Source organism: Vicia villosa, linkage group LG6 (assembly GCF_029867415.1).
Source record: "Vicia villosa cultivar HV-30 ecotype Madison, WI linkage group LG6, Vvil1.0, whole genome shotgun sequence".
Classification (NCBI taxonomy): Eukaryota; Viridiplantae; Streptophyta; class Magnoliopsida; order Fabales; family Fabaceae; genus Vicia; species Vicia villosa.
This window is the reverse complement of record NC_081185.1, coordinates 49,409,217-49,426,419: the sequence shown is the minus strand read 5'-3', so window position 1 is coordinate 49,426,419 and position 17,203 is coordinate 49,409,217. Positions and strand designations below refer to the sequence as shown.

General features: G+C 38.9%; 1 protein-coding gene and 1 long non-coding RNA gene across 2 annotated transcripts; one reads left to right on the top strand and one right to left on the bottom strand.

The window, feature by feature from the left end:
- The first annotated feature begins 1,596 nt into the window (after positions 1–1,596).
- LOC131613642 (uncharacterized) lies at positions 1,597–2,187 on the top strand. Its single transcript, XM_058885291.1, has one exon. It carries the CDS (start codon positions 1,597–1,599, stop codon positions 2,185–2,187), a length of 591 nt encoding a protein of 196 aa, XP_058741274.1.
- A 6,765-nt stretch (positions 2,188–8,952) lies between these two features.
- Positions 8,953–10,548, bottom strand: LOC131609144 (uncharacterized). Its single transcript, XR_009285961.1, has 3 exons — positions 10,054–10,548; positions 9,281–9,977; positions 8,953–9,195 (listed from the first exon to the last, which is right to left on the bottom strand). It is a non-coding gene; the product is annotated as an uncharacterized LOC131609144 (long non-coding RNA).
- Positions 10,549–17,203: the final 6,655 nt, after the last annotated feature.

Here is a 17,203-nt window from a genome sequence, read left to right as displayed (position 1 = left end):
AGCTATCAAGATATGCCTAGGTTGGATACCAATATTGTAGAGCATAGATTACCACTGAAACCAGAATGTCTGCCCGTTAAACAGAAGTTAAGAAGAACTCACCCAGATATGGTAGACAAGATCAAAGAAAAGGTTCAAAAGCAAATCAAATGCTGGTTTTTTCATCACATCAAAGTATCCTCAATGGTTGGCCAACATAGTGCCTGTTCCGAAGAAAGATGGAAAACTCAGAATGTGTGTTGATTACAGAGATTTAAACAGAGCAAGTCCGAAGGATGATTTTCCATTGCCACATATTGATATCCTGGTGGATAGTACTATTAAGTTTAAAGTCTTCTCATCATGGATGGATTTTTAGGTTATAACCAAATCATGATGGCACTTGAAGATATGGAGAAACAAGCTTTTATCACAGCCTGGGGCACTTTTGTTACCATGTAATGCCATTTGGTTTGAAGAACGCTGGGGCAACTTATCAAAGAGCCATGACGACTCTCTTCCATGATATGATTCACAAAGAAATTGAAGTTTATGTGGATGACATGATTGCCAAGTCTGCATCAGAAGAAGAACATGTGGGGCACCTACTGAAGTTGTTCCAACGTTTGAGAAAGTACAAGCTTCGTCTAAATCCAAGCAAGTGCACATTTGGTGTCCGCTCTAGAAAACTCCTGGGTTTCATCGTCAGCCCAAGAGGTATTGAAGTTGATCCCGACAAAGTCAAGGCTATTCAAGAAGTGCCTCCACCAAAAATAGAAAAACAAGTTAGAGGATTTCTTGGACGGTTGAACTACATCTCCAAATTTATCTCCCATTTGACTACAACTTGTGGACCGATCTTCTTCAAGCTTCCCCGCAAGAATAAAGAGTGTAAATGGACAGAAGAATGCCAGAAAGCTTTCGATGATATCAAAGAGTAGCTACTGGAACCTCCAATTTTTAGCCCTCCGGTGGAAAGAAGACCATTGATCATGTATTTAACCGTACTCAAAGACTCTATGGGGTGTGTCTTGGATCAGTAAGACGAGTCTGTTCGAAAAGAGTATGCCATTTATTTCTTGAGAAAAAAGTATACCGACTGTGAAACAAGATATTCACTGCTCGAGAAAACTTGTTGCACTCTTGTATGGGCTGCTTGCCGACTAAGGCAGTACATGTTGACTCATACGACATATCTCATATCCAAAATGGATCTAATCAAATACTTGTTTGAAATGCTGGCTTAACTGGAAGAATTTCCCGCTGGAAGATGTTATTATCAGAGTACGACATCCAATATCGTGCCAAAAATCCATCAAAGGGAGTGTTTTAGCTGATCATTTGGCTTATCAACCCATTGACGATGATCAATCCTTGCAAGACGACTTCCTAGATGAAGAGATCATGTATTTGAAATCAAAATATTATGAAGAGCCTTTACCTGAAGAAGGGTCTGATCCTGAATCCCGATGGGGTTTGATATATGATGGAGTTGTTAATGCTTATGGTCGAGGAATTGGGGCAACCATTGACATGCCACAAGGTTCTCACGTACCATTTACTGCAAGACTAATGTTTGACTGCACCAACAATATGGCAAAATACGAAGCTTGTATCATGGGACTAGAAGAAGCCATTGATCTTCAAATCAAGATTCTGGATGTGTATGGAGATTCTGCTCTAGTTATTAATCAAATCAAAGGAGAATGGGAAACCCATCACCTTGGATTAATTCCTTACAGAGATTATGCCCAAAGACTGCTGACCTTCTTCAACAAAGTTGAGTTCCATCACATACCTCGTGAGGAAAATAAAATGGAAGATGCATTGGCTACTATGGCTTCCATGTATCAAGTGATGTTTCCAAATGAATATCCTCAAATTACAATCATGCGCCTGGATAGGCCGGCCCATGTTTTTGCTGTTGAAGTTATCACAGATGACAAGTCGTGGTTTCATGACATCAAAATCTTCTTGCAAAAACAAGAGTACCCACCTGGGGCATCTAGCAAAGACAGAAGAACTTTGAGAAGATTGTCTGGTAATTTCTCCCTAACTGGAAATATGCTCTATAAGAGAAACTTTGATATGGTATTGCTCAGATGCGTGGATAGACACGAAGCAAACCTGTTGATGCAAGAAATTCATGAAGGATCTTTTGGCACTCATGCCAATGGACATGCAATGACAAGAAAGATATTAAGATAAGGTTACTACTGGATGACAATGGAATATGACTGCTACAAATATGTGAATAAGTGCCACAAGTGCCAGATCTATGCTGATAAGATCCATGTGCCTCCAACACTCCTCAATGTTATCTCCTCTCCATGGCCCTTCTTTATATGGGGAATTGACATGATTGGTATGATTAAACCAAAGGCTTTGAATGGACATCGTTTCATCCTGGTCGCTATTGATTACTTCACCAAATGGGTCGAAGATGCCTCTTACACCAATTTTACTCGACAAGTGGTAGTAAGGTTTATCAAGAACAATCTCATTTGACGCTATGGCGTACCCAACAAAATCCTTACTGATAATGGTTCCAACGTGAACAAAAAAATGATGAAAGAGTTGTGTGATGAATTCAAGATTGAGCATCACAATTCTTCTCCCTACCGACCAAAAATGAATGGAGTGGTGGAAGCAGCTAACAAGAATATTAAGAAGATTATCCAGAAAATGGTTGTGACTTACAAAGACTGGCATTAAATGCTCCCTCTTACTCTACATGGGTATCACACTACAGTTCACACTTCAAATGGGGCAACGCCTTTCTCCTTGGTATATGGTATGGAAGTCGTACTCACAATAGAGGTTAAAAATCCCTCCATGAGGATCCTAATGGAACCCAAGTTATCAGAAGCTGAATGGTGTCAAACAAGATACGACCATTTGAATCTTATTGAAGAGAAAATAATGACCGCTTTGTGTCATGGTCAGCTTTACCAAGAAAGAATGAAGAGAGCTTTTGACAAGAAAGTCAGACCTCGAAGATTCAAGGAAGGTGATCTCGTGCTCAAGAAGATATTACCTCTTCAACCAGATCCTAGGGGAAAATGGACTCCTAATTATGAAGGCCCATATGATATTAAGAGAGCCTTCTCAGGCGGTGCTTTAACTCTTACGACTATGGATGGTGAAGAATTCCCATGTCTCGTGAATGCCGATATGGTCCAGAAATACTTCTTCTAAAAATGAGAAAAATAAAAAGCTCGCTAAGTTAAAAACTTGAAGGGGCGTCTTAGGCAAAAAGAGACCGTCTCGGTGGACTGAAAACCTGAAAAGGCTGTCAAGGAAAAAATTAGAGGCAAAGAAATAATTATCCCGATGGGTTGAAAACATGTAAAGGCAATCCATCCAAAAGTTAGGCAATATGGCAAGTAACCACATCCGGTATAAACTGGCCATCCTGAAGATGCTTTTTGAAGACTTTCAACCGACGTCAGCGTACGCCTGATATTCAAAACTTATTAGGGAGACTAGTAATCATTGTATTCCAATGTACCCTTTCCAATTTAAAATTTACCATTTTCAAAACTTTTGTAATCTGTGGAGTCATGTCGTTCACAGACTACCATTCCATTAATAAAATTTGAGCCTTACATCATTTTCTTGGAATTCTTATATTTATTCTATCTTGCAAAATTTTGCTTTTAAAAAAAGATTTGAAACAAAGTCAAGGTTGTTTTTTCAAAATAAATAAAAAGATAGAATGTTTTCTTAAAGCTCTTGGACACAGAGGTAAATGTTGACCCTAAATCCCCAAAAGAGTTGGTCCTTGAAACGAGGAACGAAGACATCAAATTTTCCCCGCAAAGCAGCTAGGTCTTGACACAATTTGTCTCCAGCCAAGAGCGGGATTTCTTCTCGAAATGTGTCTCCAACGAAGAACGGGTTTTCTTCTTGAAATGAACAATAAGGTTGATTTGGATAGTGCTCTCTTACCCAGCAAGATTTGCACTCCTAAAAGTGGATGTTATTGACAATTGGTCGAGTATATACTCCGGTGTTGTCATTCCCAGTGTGGTCATCTGTAGCACATGTATATTTTGTCTGTACGCACATAACACTCATTCATGCATTCATACGTTCATATTTATGCACATCATATGATAGAATTATTATCCCCCCAAGCAATGTCTTTACTCCTTCCATTAAGCGTCAGCTTTAGGCAGAAAGACCCATATTCTTGTGTTTCCCCCAATGAGTTTGTTCCTCATGGGAAGATCTTGCTTTAGTTTATTCACCTATCAATATATAAGATGAATCCCCACTTTGAGCTTATTCCTCATTTGGGAGTGTCTTGTTTGGTGACTCTTTCCAACTCCGCCTTGGATTGAACTCTGTCTCCAACAAATATAATCATTTGGATCAGCGAATCCTGGATTCTAAAAGATGCATTTATTTTGCACAATTGAAGAATTGGATTTATATCCCCAGCAGTTGCTATCTTACAATGGGTGGTTGTTTCTTTATTTGAGAAACTTGAATGTCCCGGATTTCCTTCTTGAAAGAGATGACAGTCTCTACAGAGCAATTGAAGATTATTATGAATGGTTGGTCTCTCCAGCGTCTAGACAGTTCATGTTGAAGATTATTATGAATGGTTGGTCTCTCCAGCGTCGAGACAGTTCATGTTGAATATTATTATGAATGGTTGGTCCTCTCTAGCGTCGAGACAGTTCATGTTGAAAATTATTATGAATGGTTGGTCTCTCCAGCATCGAGACAGTTCATGTTGAAGATTATTATGAATGGTTGGTCTCTCCAGCGTCGAGACAGTTTATGTTGAAGATTCTTGTGAATGGTTGGTCTCTCCAACATCGAGACAGTTTATGTTGAAGATTATTGTGAATGGTTGGTATCTCCAGCGTCGAGACAGTTCATGTTGACAATTATTATGAAAGGTTGGTGTCTCCAGCGTCGAGACATTTCATGTCGAAAATTATTATGAATGGTTGGTCTCTCCAGCATCGAGACAGTACATGTTAAAGTTGGTTCTTTCCTTTGTGAATGGTGAGTCTCCCCAGCATATGAGACAGTTCATTGAGAAAGCCCATTGATTTCCTTCCCTAGCATGTGAAAGTAGCCCATGGAGAGGATTGACCTTGTTGTGTGAGAATCCATAGCTTTGTGATTGTCGCACCCCAATTTTCGACCCACATATTTCGTTCATTTGATAATATCGCATTCGCATTTAGTGTGCACTCATTCATCGCATTTTTTTTCGCATAACTTGAAAATTGACTTTTTTATTAAAGTCAACAAAAATAGCTTAGATAGTTTATATTAAATTTAATTTTTATATTATTTCATTATTTTTTAGTTTAGGTTTAATTTAGATTAATTTTTAGACTTTAATACTATTCTAATTTCTAGTCTAGATTTAAAATAGGTTAATCTTTTTAGTTTTAATATCATTTTTTATTTTTAGTTTAAATTTATTTTAGATTAATTTTTATTTCATTTTTATTTATATTATTATTATTATTAACATTTTTTGTTATTATTATTGTTATTGTTATTAGTGTATTTTATTTGTTTATGTCAAAATGGATAAAAAACAAGTGGGAGGGACCACTTTTGATTTTTTACGGTTAGAATCTCACAAGTCCAAACAAAACAGTCCAAAATTTCTGCTTCCACCATGCCATGCTATGCCATACACAAGAAGCCAAGATCCACACCAAAATAGCCATAACAACCTGCACACAAGAAAGAACAAAGAACAGTTAACCAATTTGTTCAAATTTTGATCCCAATTTTCCCCCCAAAACCCACCTCATTACATCTATAAAACAGGGGGAGCTCAGCACACCAGCGGGGGAGAAGAAAAAAGCCTCACGAAAAACACAGGTTCGAACAACCTCAATACACTCACAAACCTTCGGTCTTTATCCTTAACCTTCACATACAGAATCTCAACAATACCATTCAAGCCTCACGCGCAAAAACCCCTCAATTCACATATCCACTCATTCAGAGCACTCACTGACTACACACCTAAACCTGCAGAAATCCAGACATCATCTTCACAACCTATCCTCACCTCACTCCAATTAAATCACCATAAACCATTCATCAACAACACAGCAAAGCCGCAACACACACACAAAACTCTGTAAAAAAAACTCACGAGTAACTTCGTAACAACATCAGAAGCAGCAGAAGCAATAAACACGCAAGAGAAGAGAAGAAGTAGAAGAAGATCGAAAGAGAAGAGATCTGGCAAAAGTACCTGAAGACTACCTCTGTTTGTTTCCTTTCTAATTCATTTTGCGTTTAATTTCCATTTTTTCTTTAATAACATGTAATTTCTTTTGAATCTTGATGGGAATCGTGGGAACAAGGGTATCGATCTGTTTTCTGTTTTTGTTTGTGTATGTGTTTGCTTGCTATGTTATTTGTGGATGTGTGCGAGAATGAGATGATAGAGTTGAGCTTCTAAAGCTCCTCCATGGTGTCTCTTTTAGACGTGAGCGAGAGGGCAGCGAGATGAGAGTGATGTCACCTTATTGACATCACTGAGTCCAAAGCAACGATAAAGCATAGCGAGAGAGATGATGCAGAAACAGAGAGAATACTTTCACATGTTTTTTTCCAGAACGTAACAAGATTGGAGCGGCTGGTAGTTGTCTTTTTAGGGTTTTAGTTTTCTTTTATTTGGGCCGGGTCTTAAGGCCCAACCGAGTTCCATTCTTGTTAATCCAAACTTGGTTCGTCCAAAAAAATGATGTGGGCCTGGTCATGTTTAAAGCCCAGCGAACACCTTTAACTAGCACCCTATTTTGCATGCTTACACCCCCATTTTATTTATTTTCTTGCCCATTTAACTTGTTTGATTTAGCTTCTTCAATATTTTGTTTTGCTTTTATTTTCTAATAAAAAAATACAAAAAAACATGTTTCTAGATTTTAGACTTTATTCTCGTGTTAAAAATACAAAAAAATATTCGATTAATTCCACAATTCGAAAATCAATAAACCTTGGTCCAACACCAAGTCAATACAAATAAATCTCTCGATCCAACATCGAGTTTCATCTTCTAAAACTTTCTTTAAACCATATCGAAAGATCGAGTGACAAGAAGTGTACACCTCTTGAATACATCGATTCTTTTGGATTAAAACATTAAATAAAAAGTTTTCTTACTCAAATCAAAGTGATCAAGTGACAAGAAGTGAACACCTCTTGAATACCTTGTTCTTTTGAATTAAAATACTTTAATCAAATCAAAGTGATTAAGTGACAAGAAGTGAACACCTCTTGAATACCTTGATCTTTTGAATTAAAATACATTAATCAAATCAAAGTGATCAAGTGACAAGAAGTGAACACCTCTTGAATACCTTGATCCTTTGAACCAAAATACATTAATTAACAAGGACAACAAGTGACAATGGGGCTCGCTCCTGTTGAACACCTTGGGTAAAGACGCGCTAGGTGAACACCTATGCTCAACCCTTTACTAAACGTCCGCAAAAACATCCCTTTAAAACACAACTTCGATTTTATTCAAACCTTCTTGCCTTAGGGCCTTTTCATATTAAAACCTCTTTTCATAAACGAGACACTTAGTGAATTTCAAATTGCGAACATACTTCCACATGTGAAGATCGAATATCTTCCACTCGAATGCGATGATGGCCAAAATCTCGTCTCACTCTTGATTTAGTCATCCATTCTTGTAGTGATCTCTTATCCATGTGCGCGCAGTATTATCTCCATTTGAAAGCGATCGAGTACCTCTCGCTAAAATCAACCAACAAACTTTCGTGGTTCTTTGCCCGAACTACGATTGCTCTGACTTTCCCATTGCACGAGGGAATACGTAGGCACAAGATACGAACGTCTTGGCGAGCATAAAAATAAAAAATCTTTTCTTTTTTCCTCATAATAATAAAAACCCTAAAAATCCTTTTCTTTTATCTTTTCTCAATTAATAAGCAAAAGAACACAAACATAACGCTAACACTCAAACACGAAACTAACTAAATGGGTCCCATCGAGTACGATGGAGGTGATGGGTGCTAATACCTTCCCCTTGCTTAACCGACTCCCAAACCCTAATTTGGTTGCGAACGACCATCTTATCCTTTCTTTTTATTCTGTGGGTTTTATCGATATTTTCCCTTTCCTTTTGGAATAAATAAAGTTCGGTGGCGACTCTGTTGTACTTCGAGCGCGCGATTACGCTCAAGTATTTTTTTGCCGCTACAGAAAGTGGCGACTCTGTTGGGGACTATCCTAAGAGAGTCAACCCTAGTTTAGTTCATTTTGTGCTTGAGTGTTTACTTTTGTTTGTTCTTATATTCTTTATGCTTATTCTTATGTTCTTATGCTCTTTATGTTTACTCTTGTGTTATATTTCTTTACTCTTGCTTTACTGCTTTTTATTTATTTCTGTATATACTCAATTGTGGGTATGAGAATGATATTTGAGTGAAGCTCTCAACCCGAGTTTTGAAAAACAAGAGAAAAACATAAGTTAGGAGGTCGTTGTGTAGTGTTAGTGTTGCACCCCAAAATTTTCCCTCTTTCTCCGTGCCATAAGTTATGGAAGACATTTATTTCGTCGTTCAAAAAGTCAAAGAAAAATATAATAAAAGGTTCTAATTGTTTCAAGACAGTTCGATTCAACTGATTATGTGTGACGCAAGTCATGATTTTGGGGATGTCGCACCAGGACTTAATTCGAGTTTATGAGCAGTTTGTGAATCATTAAAAATCCAAGGCATACATCATTATTCAAAGTCTCGAGTCTAAATATCCGTCTTTCATCATTCATGAGATTTATATGTTGCTTCAAGGATAATGGATACATGATTGATCTTGATTCAATTTCGTGTGGAAATAAAAGATTCAAATTGAAAAAGAGATTACTTTGAATATTTGGGAATTTGTTATTTGGATTCGAACAAGTTGAACATTATACATTCAAAATTCAAGTTTCGATTACTTTCAATATTCAAAAGAGACATTCTTTGATAAACTCATTGCAAGATCTATCATCACAATTCACATTCAAGAAGAGTCCAACTCATTACAAAAATTCCAATATAACTCATTCATGAATAGAAAACCAAATCTCTTTATCTATCCTAATCTTCAATCTCCAGTTGAAGCCCAATAGGCCTTTGCTACTTCTTTTTCAAACAATGCCAAGGACATTCCAAGCATACAAGCATGCTAACAAAACCGAGCCAGCACCTGCATAAAAGAGGAAGAACCGAACCAAGCTCAGAAAAAAAAAGGAAAACCGGTTCAGCCAAGATTAGAGAGCAGATACTCATACCAGAAAATGGATAACAGAAGAGGGAAGAAGGTAACAGAATGGAAGGGAGATGTAACAAACTTCAGATCCTTGAATCGTCCACCATAACCGTTTTCTCGATCTCTCCATAATCCTTCACACTCTTCAACTTTCACGATCTCATCATCTTCAATTACTCTCTCACGATACATAACAGAAAACCAGAAGAGGAAAAGAGAAACTCACAAAAAAAAACGTAACAAACTTTCAACAGAAAGAAACTCTCTCTCTCTCTCTCTCTCTCTCTCTCTTTCTCTCTCTCGCCCTGAGCAAAAACCTGTAACAAACTTTCTTCAAGATCCAATTGAATCTTCACAATCTCAGAATCAATCATCATCCTCAATCACCACCACTCTTCAAACTATGAACCTTCTTCAATCCACAACCTATTACTTCTCCCTCTCACGAATTCTCCATCAAAAACTCAGAAAATTCAATCTCGAACCATAATCATCACCTTCAACACTTCTCCGCCATAATTTGATTCTCAGCATCACAAGAAAAGTGTAACAGAAGCTCAGACAAAGAAGAAAAGAATCATCATTACTCTCATAATCTCAAATCCTCACGAATCCTCCATAACTCAAGATAATCTTCAATTCTCACAGTTCAGCGCAAGAAACTCCATCCTTCTATCAACGTATCATCATCGCCTCAGCATCAACAACAACTCCATTTTCTGCAACAACGCAATATCACCATCAACGCAGAGAGCGAAAGAAACGGAGAAGAGAATCCTGAATCAAGAATCGTACCTGAACTTTGCACGACGAAAGATTTACGGTTTTCTTGTTGATCTTGCGGTCTTCGGAGGTGCGGCGGACGCTCTCCGGTCGACAAGCTTCTCTCATTGCTGCATATTCGTTTGTGTTCTCCGCCATAAACTACGGTGGCGAGAAGTTGAATCAGAATGAGAAATAACCTATCTGTCTCTTGAGGAAGCCGTCGGAGCAATTCCGGCCGTTCGAAGCGATTGAAGCGGAGAAACTGGGAGAATTAATCGAAATGGAAGTGGAGAGATTGAACTTGAATCTGAGATGAGACAGGCGTGAAGATACCGAGATGAGAGGGTGAATCGGAGATCGGAGAGGTTGAGGGAGAGACCTCCGGCCGCCGACGGTGTTTTGCGTGAGGAGGAGAAGAACGTTTGAAAGCTCAATGGTCACATTCTTAACCCTAATCCTTTTTTTAAACTTTCACCTTGATTAAAATTTGATTTACTGTTATTAATTGGACTTTAATCTGATTTGTTAAGTTTTAATTTGATTATAGACTGGTTAACACAAATCTGAAAATGCTAATCAAAATATGTGAACATGGATCAACAAAATATTCTTGGCCTTGTACCGAATTGCACCCTACACCCCCATTGTCCTAAAGCCCATAACACCATTATTGTGGTAATAACAAAAACTGACAAAAACATTCATTGGACCATTCCCTTGGGCCTCAGCGCCTTTGCTTGCTTCTGCCAGCACCACTGTAATTCAAATTTCACCCCCTGCCTCCTTTAAATCATGTTAGATTTAGGTTTTTATTTCACATAGTTTGTCCATTTTCTTTAGGTAATAAAATGACACATAAAATCGAATACATTTTGTTAATTTTTGGTTGATAAAAAGAATAAAAAACATGTTCTCTTGTTAGATTTTAATTGTTTTGTTACATAGTTTAGCTCTAATTTTGTAATAAAATTTGCTATAAAAAACAATTATGTGTGATTAGCTTTTGCACGATAAAAATAATAAAAACATGTACTATTTTCCATGTTAGATTTAATATTTTGTAACATAGTGTAGTTCTAATTCTTAGTTGAAAATGTAATAAAAAAACAATTAATCTTGTTAGGTTTTGTTTTAGATTTTAATCTTGTATAGGATTTAATTAGAACTTAATCGTTAGTATTTTCTATAGTGTGCTTCCTTGTTATTACTGATTTGGTTGTTGAGATGTGCAAGGTACTTCGAGAGAGCCTTTGATTGTGATTCGACTTACTCCGTGTTCCACTTTATTTGTGGGACACGAATTCGCTTTCGATGCGACTTGATTTGCATCGTGTTCCACTTTATTTGTGGGACACGAACTTATTTCCGATGTGATTCACCTAATCTCTCACTCGTTGAGATGTATATTCTTGCGATGTCTGTACTAAGTTTCTCTTGCAGGTTTATTGCGTGGTTATACTCGACGCGTACCACTTGTCGTGCGTGATTTATTTTCACGACGATGCTTTCTGACTATGCTTGATGCTGGCTTACGCGATATTCCTGGATTCTTTGCTTACGCTTGCTAGCTCATTGCGGATTTGCTATCCGTTCGGTACCGCTCCTTGTCCCTTTTACTCTTTCGCGTACCATATCTTGCCATGAGAAGTAGGGTAGGCATGCAGCATCATATTTTCCATGAGAAGTAGGACCTAGGCATTCATCTAGCCAAGCCCACGAAAGAGGCTCTGTTTTTGTTTGTTTACTGTTTTCAGTTTATTTCCAGGTATTTTCTCGTTCAACCGTCTCGGAGGACTTTCCCCGTGGACGGTAGCTTCGGAGGACTTTCCCCGTTAGCTAGAACGCTTATTTCCAGTCATTTGTTTGTTCAGCCGTCTCGGAGGACTTTCCCCGTGGACGGTGGCTTCGGAGGACTTTCCCCGTTAGCTAGAACGTTTATTTCCAGTTATTGTCTTGTTCACCCGTCTCGGAGGACTTTCCCCGTGGACGGTAGCTTCGTAGTACTTTCCCCGTTAGCTAGAACGTTTATTTCCCGTTATTTTCTTGTTCAACCGTCTCAGAGGACTTTCCCCGTGGACGGTGGCTTCAGAGGACTTTCCCCGTTAGCTAGAACGTCTCCCCTTGTCCCCAGGTCACTACTTCGGTAGTTTGTTTGCTTTACGAGCCGAGCTCGTTTGTGTGTTGCATTTGCATTTGATTACTACTTCGGTAGTTTGTTTGTTTCTCGAGCGGAGCTCGATTGTATGCTATATCTTTGTGATGCTTGTTCACTATCTCCTTATCTGCTATGCCTGTTAGTATGATATCTTTGTGATGCTTGTTCACTATCTTCTTATCTGCGATACCTGTTCGTATGATATCTTTGTGATGCTTGTTCACTTTCTTCTTATCTGCGATGCCTGTTCGTATGATATCTTTGTGATGCTTGTTCACACACTTGCACATGTATGCCTGTTACATGTTGTTTGCGATGCCTGTTCGCGTTATCACTTGTGATGCCTATTCACACACTCACATTCGTGTATGCCTGTTACATGTCTGTTTTTTTGTTTGCGATGCCTGTTCGCATGTTCTTATTTGTGATGCCTGTTCACATGCCATGTTTTCTAGGATCTTTGTGATGCTCCTTGTTTGCATGCTCCCTTAGGGTGCTCGGTTCCGTTTCGCTAGGAGACGCGTATCGAGATAGAAACAGAAACTTTTGAGCTGAACTACGGCGCTCTAATTTCTCCATTGCACATTGGAGGCACGTAGGCACAGGGTACAAACACCCTAGCGAGCGACATTTTCCTTTTTTGTTGTTTTGTTTGAATTTTTCCTTTATCTTGTTTGCCTACTATTTGCATGTTTCCTCTTACTTGTATATCTTCCATTGCATGTTTCCCTTAGCCTATAACATACACACACACACCCCCTTAGATTAGAAAATTAGCAAGAATGGATCCTGTGGAGTACCACAGACGTGAGGGGTGCTAATACCTTCCCCTCACGTAACAGACACCCTTACCCATTCTCTGAGACCATTGCTTGTTATTTGGTTTTCTTCGATATTTTCCATTCCTTATTGTAGGATAAATATATGTTCGATGGCGACTTCATTGTATTTGTTTCGATGAGTTTTCCAGTTGCTTCAGTTGGCGACTTCACTGGGGACATTCTAAGTGTCGTTCCTAGTTCTTGCTTGCTTTATTTTCTGGGGGTGTTTGTGTGTTTACTGTTATCATCATTGTATATACTGCTTGCATGCATTTGCATCTATGTGTTTACCGCTTTCCATATTCTGGATATACTGCTGTGCTGGCTGGTTGTTTTTTGGCGGGCGGGATGTTACTGTGAGGTAAAAGGTCCATTACCCAGACCAAGTACACATTTAGATTAGAATGGATAGTTATGTTGGCTCTCGTGGCGCCTGGCACGTAGAGTTGGCATAACATACCACAACCAGGAGAGAACTCGGTGAGGCGATCCTTGTTCGGCATGCTTATTGCCGTAGGCAGGCGCTCTCATTGTTTGTTCAAAATTCCTGGCGACCATTAGGGACATCCTGTGTGTGTTTAGGATTCCTACCTGTGAGGTTTGGGATGGGACAGGAAACCTTGGCTCCTACATACCATTTGCTTCTTCAGATTTAGGGAAGGACCTTTATTTGGTCTGTTCTCATTGTGCCCGATATTTTGGTATTCTGAAACGACGGCGGAGCTTTGATCCTGTTACTTTTGGTTCTATTCAGACGTGGTACAACAGGAGTGGTTCTATCGGCGCCTAATTGGTTCTTGGTATCCTGAAGCTACGCCGCACCTTCGAACCTGTGCAACTATATTCAGTATTGTGGAGACATTGGTTCCCATCATTTTGCATCATTGCATGTTTACTTTCCAAAAAAATGATGTACAAAAAATAACTAGCATACATGTTCCTTCCATTTCCGAGGAATGATATCTTTAAGCCTCGTGCCGAGCTTTTCCATCTCTTATTTGCTAAAAAAATCAAAATATGAGGATTCCTTGGAAATCGAATGAACATGGCATTGCATTCATATCATGCATCCCATACATCTCATGCATAACAGGTGTTCAGGATTGAGGATTTCATATTCAGACTTGGTATATTCTCACCAGACTCAGAGACTTGACTTGTTCTTATTGTGTGTTCAAAGATGAGTCATGAAACAACTTTGTGGGGAATAAAAACTTAGGGAGTACTTCGTGGATCTCTTCCACAATTTTGCAGTTTCTAAAGCTCCTAGTTAGCGGCTAATCTCCTTTCTCTCATGAATTCAAGGGGTATGTTCTTAGCAAAGACAAAAGAGGTTTGAAGGACAATTCTATCTGATTCCCATGTCTTATTCTCAGTGGCTTCCATGCTTGCTTTATTTGCATCTGGTTAAGCTCCGTATTGTGTGGATGTCTACAAATTCTCCACTTGATGATGATGACACTAGGTGTCAGTTCTATTCTGAGGCACCTGGTCGTGATATTATGATCTGCAAGTATTTGAAGTTGCTTGGGGCTCCCGCACGAGGGATAAGCAAGACATTGTCTATCTTGAGCATTGCACCATTCGCATTGCTCGAATCCCTAGAGCACTTACAAATTCCGTGTGACTTTGCCAGAATCTTCTGCCAGACAGTAATCAAGAGCGATCCGTAAGGGCGCACCTCTCATTCTCAAGGTTCTACTTCATATCTAGAGTCACCTCCTCCTCTTGGAGTTTCCTTTCTAATAGTCTTTTCTTGTCAACAGATACGGAAAGAGAATATGAGAAGCAGGCCGATGTAATTCTAATGCCTTGTGTTTGATTGCTTCCCTGCTTGTTGGAATTTCAGTTGGTTAAGAGTTGTGCTTTGGGTGTTTCTCATCACAGATAGCTCTCCCGATTTCGATGACAATACTAGGTGTGTTCCATGCTGGGGAACCTGATCATAATGTCAAGCCTGCCAGGGTATTGTGGTACAAAGATTCCAGGACTTGCTCGATACAAAGATGTTTGAGTTTATTCATAATGGTTTCTACTGGTCAATCGCATTTCATCTGCTGCAAGTAGAATGTTAGTTCTTCCTCGAGGAAGTAACTCATGAGAATCACTTGCAATTGGTGCTTCTAGTGGTTTCCTTCCCAACATCTATTGTGTGTTCCAAGTAATGACATTGATGGTCAAGTGGCAGAGGCTATTGTTGTTCGCTGATAGTAATACAAAGTTTCTCCATTCATGATGGTGATTTCTGTTTCAGCAGCTATATTTAGGGCTCCCGACCGAGGGATAAGCAAGACTCCGTGTTCTTGAGTTCGCATCATTGGCAGCTCAAATCCCTAAAGCATTCACAAAACCCAGTCGCTATATTTGGGGCTCCCGACCGAGGGATAAGCAAGACGCCTTGTATCTTGAGTTTGTGCACCACTTGCATGGCTCAAATCCCTAAAAGCTGGACACTTGCAACTATTGTATGGCCTCACCAAAATCCTCTTCTAGGAAGTGATCTAAAGTGTTTTGACGTATTGCTTGGTGTGCTTTCTACTCTGGGGCACCTGGTTATCGGATTGAAGACTGTAAGTCATTCAAAGACAAGGTTTGAGACCTGATTGACACAAAGGCTATCACATTCGCACTTGAAGGCCAGAATTGAAGTTCTCCTTTGACTTAGCGGATCTTCTGAAGCAATAAGTCCATACGGAGAGGATCTCCTCAACATTGGCAATTCCTAATTCATCATGCATGTTCATGTTTAAGCTTTCTTTCTTTGTTCAATACTGTTGCATGCAAAACTTGTTTATTTTTGAACTATAATTATAATGCATTGGATATGTTTGTCTTGAAAAAAATCCATTTGCTTTTTCTCTTATATGTTTTGCTATGCTTTTTGTGATACTTAACTCTTGTTAATAAAGCATGATAACTCCAAAGGGAGAATGATGAACATAATAACAAGAAACCTCAAATGGTATGCTTTTGAGTAGAACCCTGTTGATGATGTACAGGCATGTTTCAAATCCCCAAACACTGGAGATATAAGGGAGTGAAACCCTCGTAAAACCCTCTGAGCCTTCGAAGTAGGAGTTTCTTTTCTATTCAAAAAACCCTTATTTTAACCCTGGGGCAGGGTAGTGTTCAGTTAATCGGATCGAGCATTCAAAATTCATCAGGAGCTCACATCTAAAGATACAATAATGGCTATCTTTCAAAAGGTCGGGGAAAGTCAAATCCACAATGGTTATCCCTCACCTCAGGAGGTCGAGACATCAAATTTATCCCTCACACCAGGAGGTCGAGACCAACATCAAAACCGTTGTGGTTTATCCCTCACATCAGGAGGTCAAAATACGACAATACCACAATGGTAATTCCTCATCAATCAAGGACTCAGGCAGTCATTATCACTTCCAACAAATCTGAGATTCAGGATCACACGACTTGTTCAAAAGAAAAGAATGAATCAAAAACAAAAAATAATGTAAAAAAAAAAAAGCCCGCTAAGTCAACAAATTGAAACCATGTGACTTAGGCAAAAATTAGGGCATCCCGCTGGACATCCAAATCAAAGTTCAAAAGAATTTGTCCAGGCAAAAGTTAGGGAAACAAAAAAAGAAAAGCAAAGCAAAAGAGAAAAATAAGGATTACAAAATAAGAATCCTTATCAAAAGAACAAAGTCGTGTGATCAGACACAAAAAACAAAAGGTAAAGTGACTGCCATGTCCGAATGCCAAATTGATTCATCAATCATCTCAAACTCCTCTTGAAGGATGAATGCTCGCATCGAGTTAACTGAACTTAGGACTGGAGAACATCATGAAGGGGGTGGGCACCAAATAATTTGAGCCTAAAAATCCTTTTTTCTTAAAACCGTGACCTTGGCCACGTTACAACCCTTAAAAGTCCTAACTGAAGCATGGGTTAATTCGAAAGTAGACTATACACGAGAATACGGTAAGCTGACTCCTAGGAGATCCGCTAAACGCTTGAGTTGGTATGACACCATCTTTTCTTTATTTCATAAAAACTCGATGTTACGACATCATTTCATAAAGTTTCTTTAAACTTCAAGACAAACATACTCTTTGCATTAGAATTATATTTCTCATAATAAACATTCTTTGCATATGAACAAGTGCTTGACATCAAGAAAGTTTCCATCATGAACTTCAGATGAAAAAGTTCTATCCTCCCGAAGGACAAATTGTCTTC

Excerpts from the sequence above, each read along its gene's own strand:
- LOC131613642 (XM_058885291.1), top strand. The coding sequence starts at position 1,597 with ATGGGACTAGAAGAAGCCATTGATCTTCAAATCAAGATTCTGGATGTG.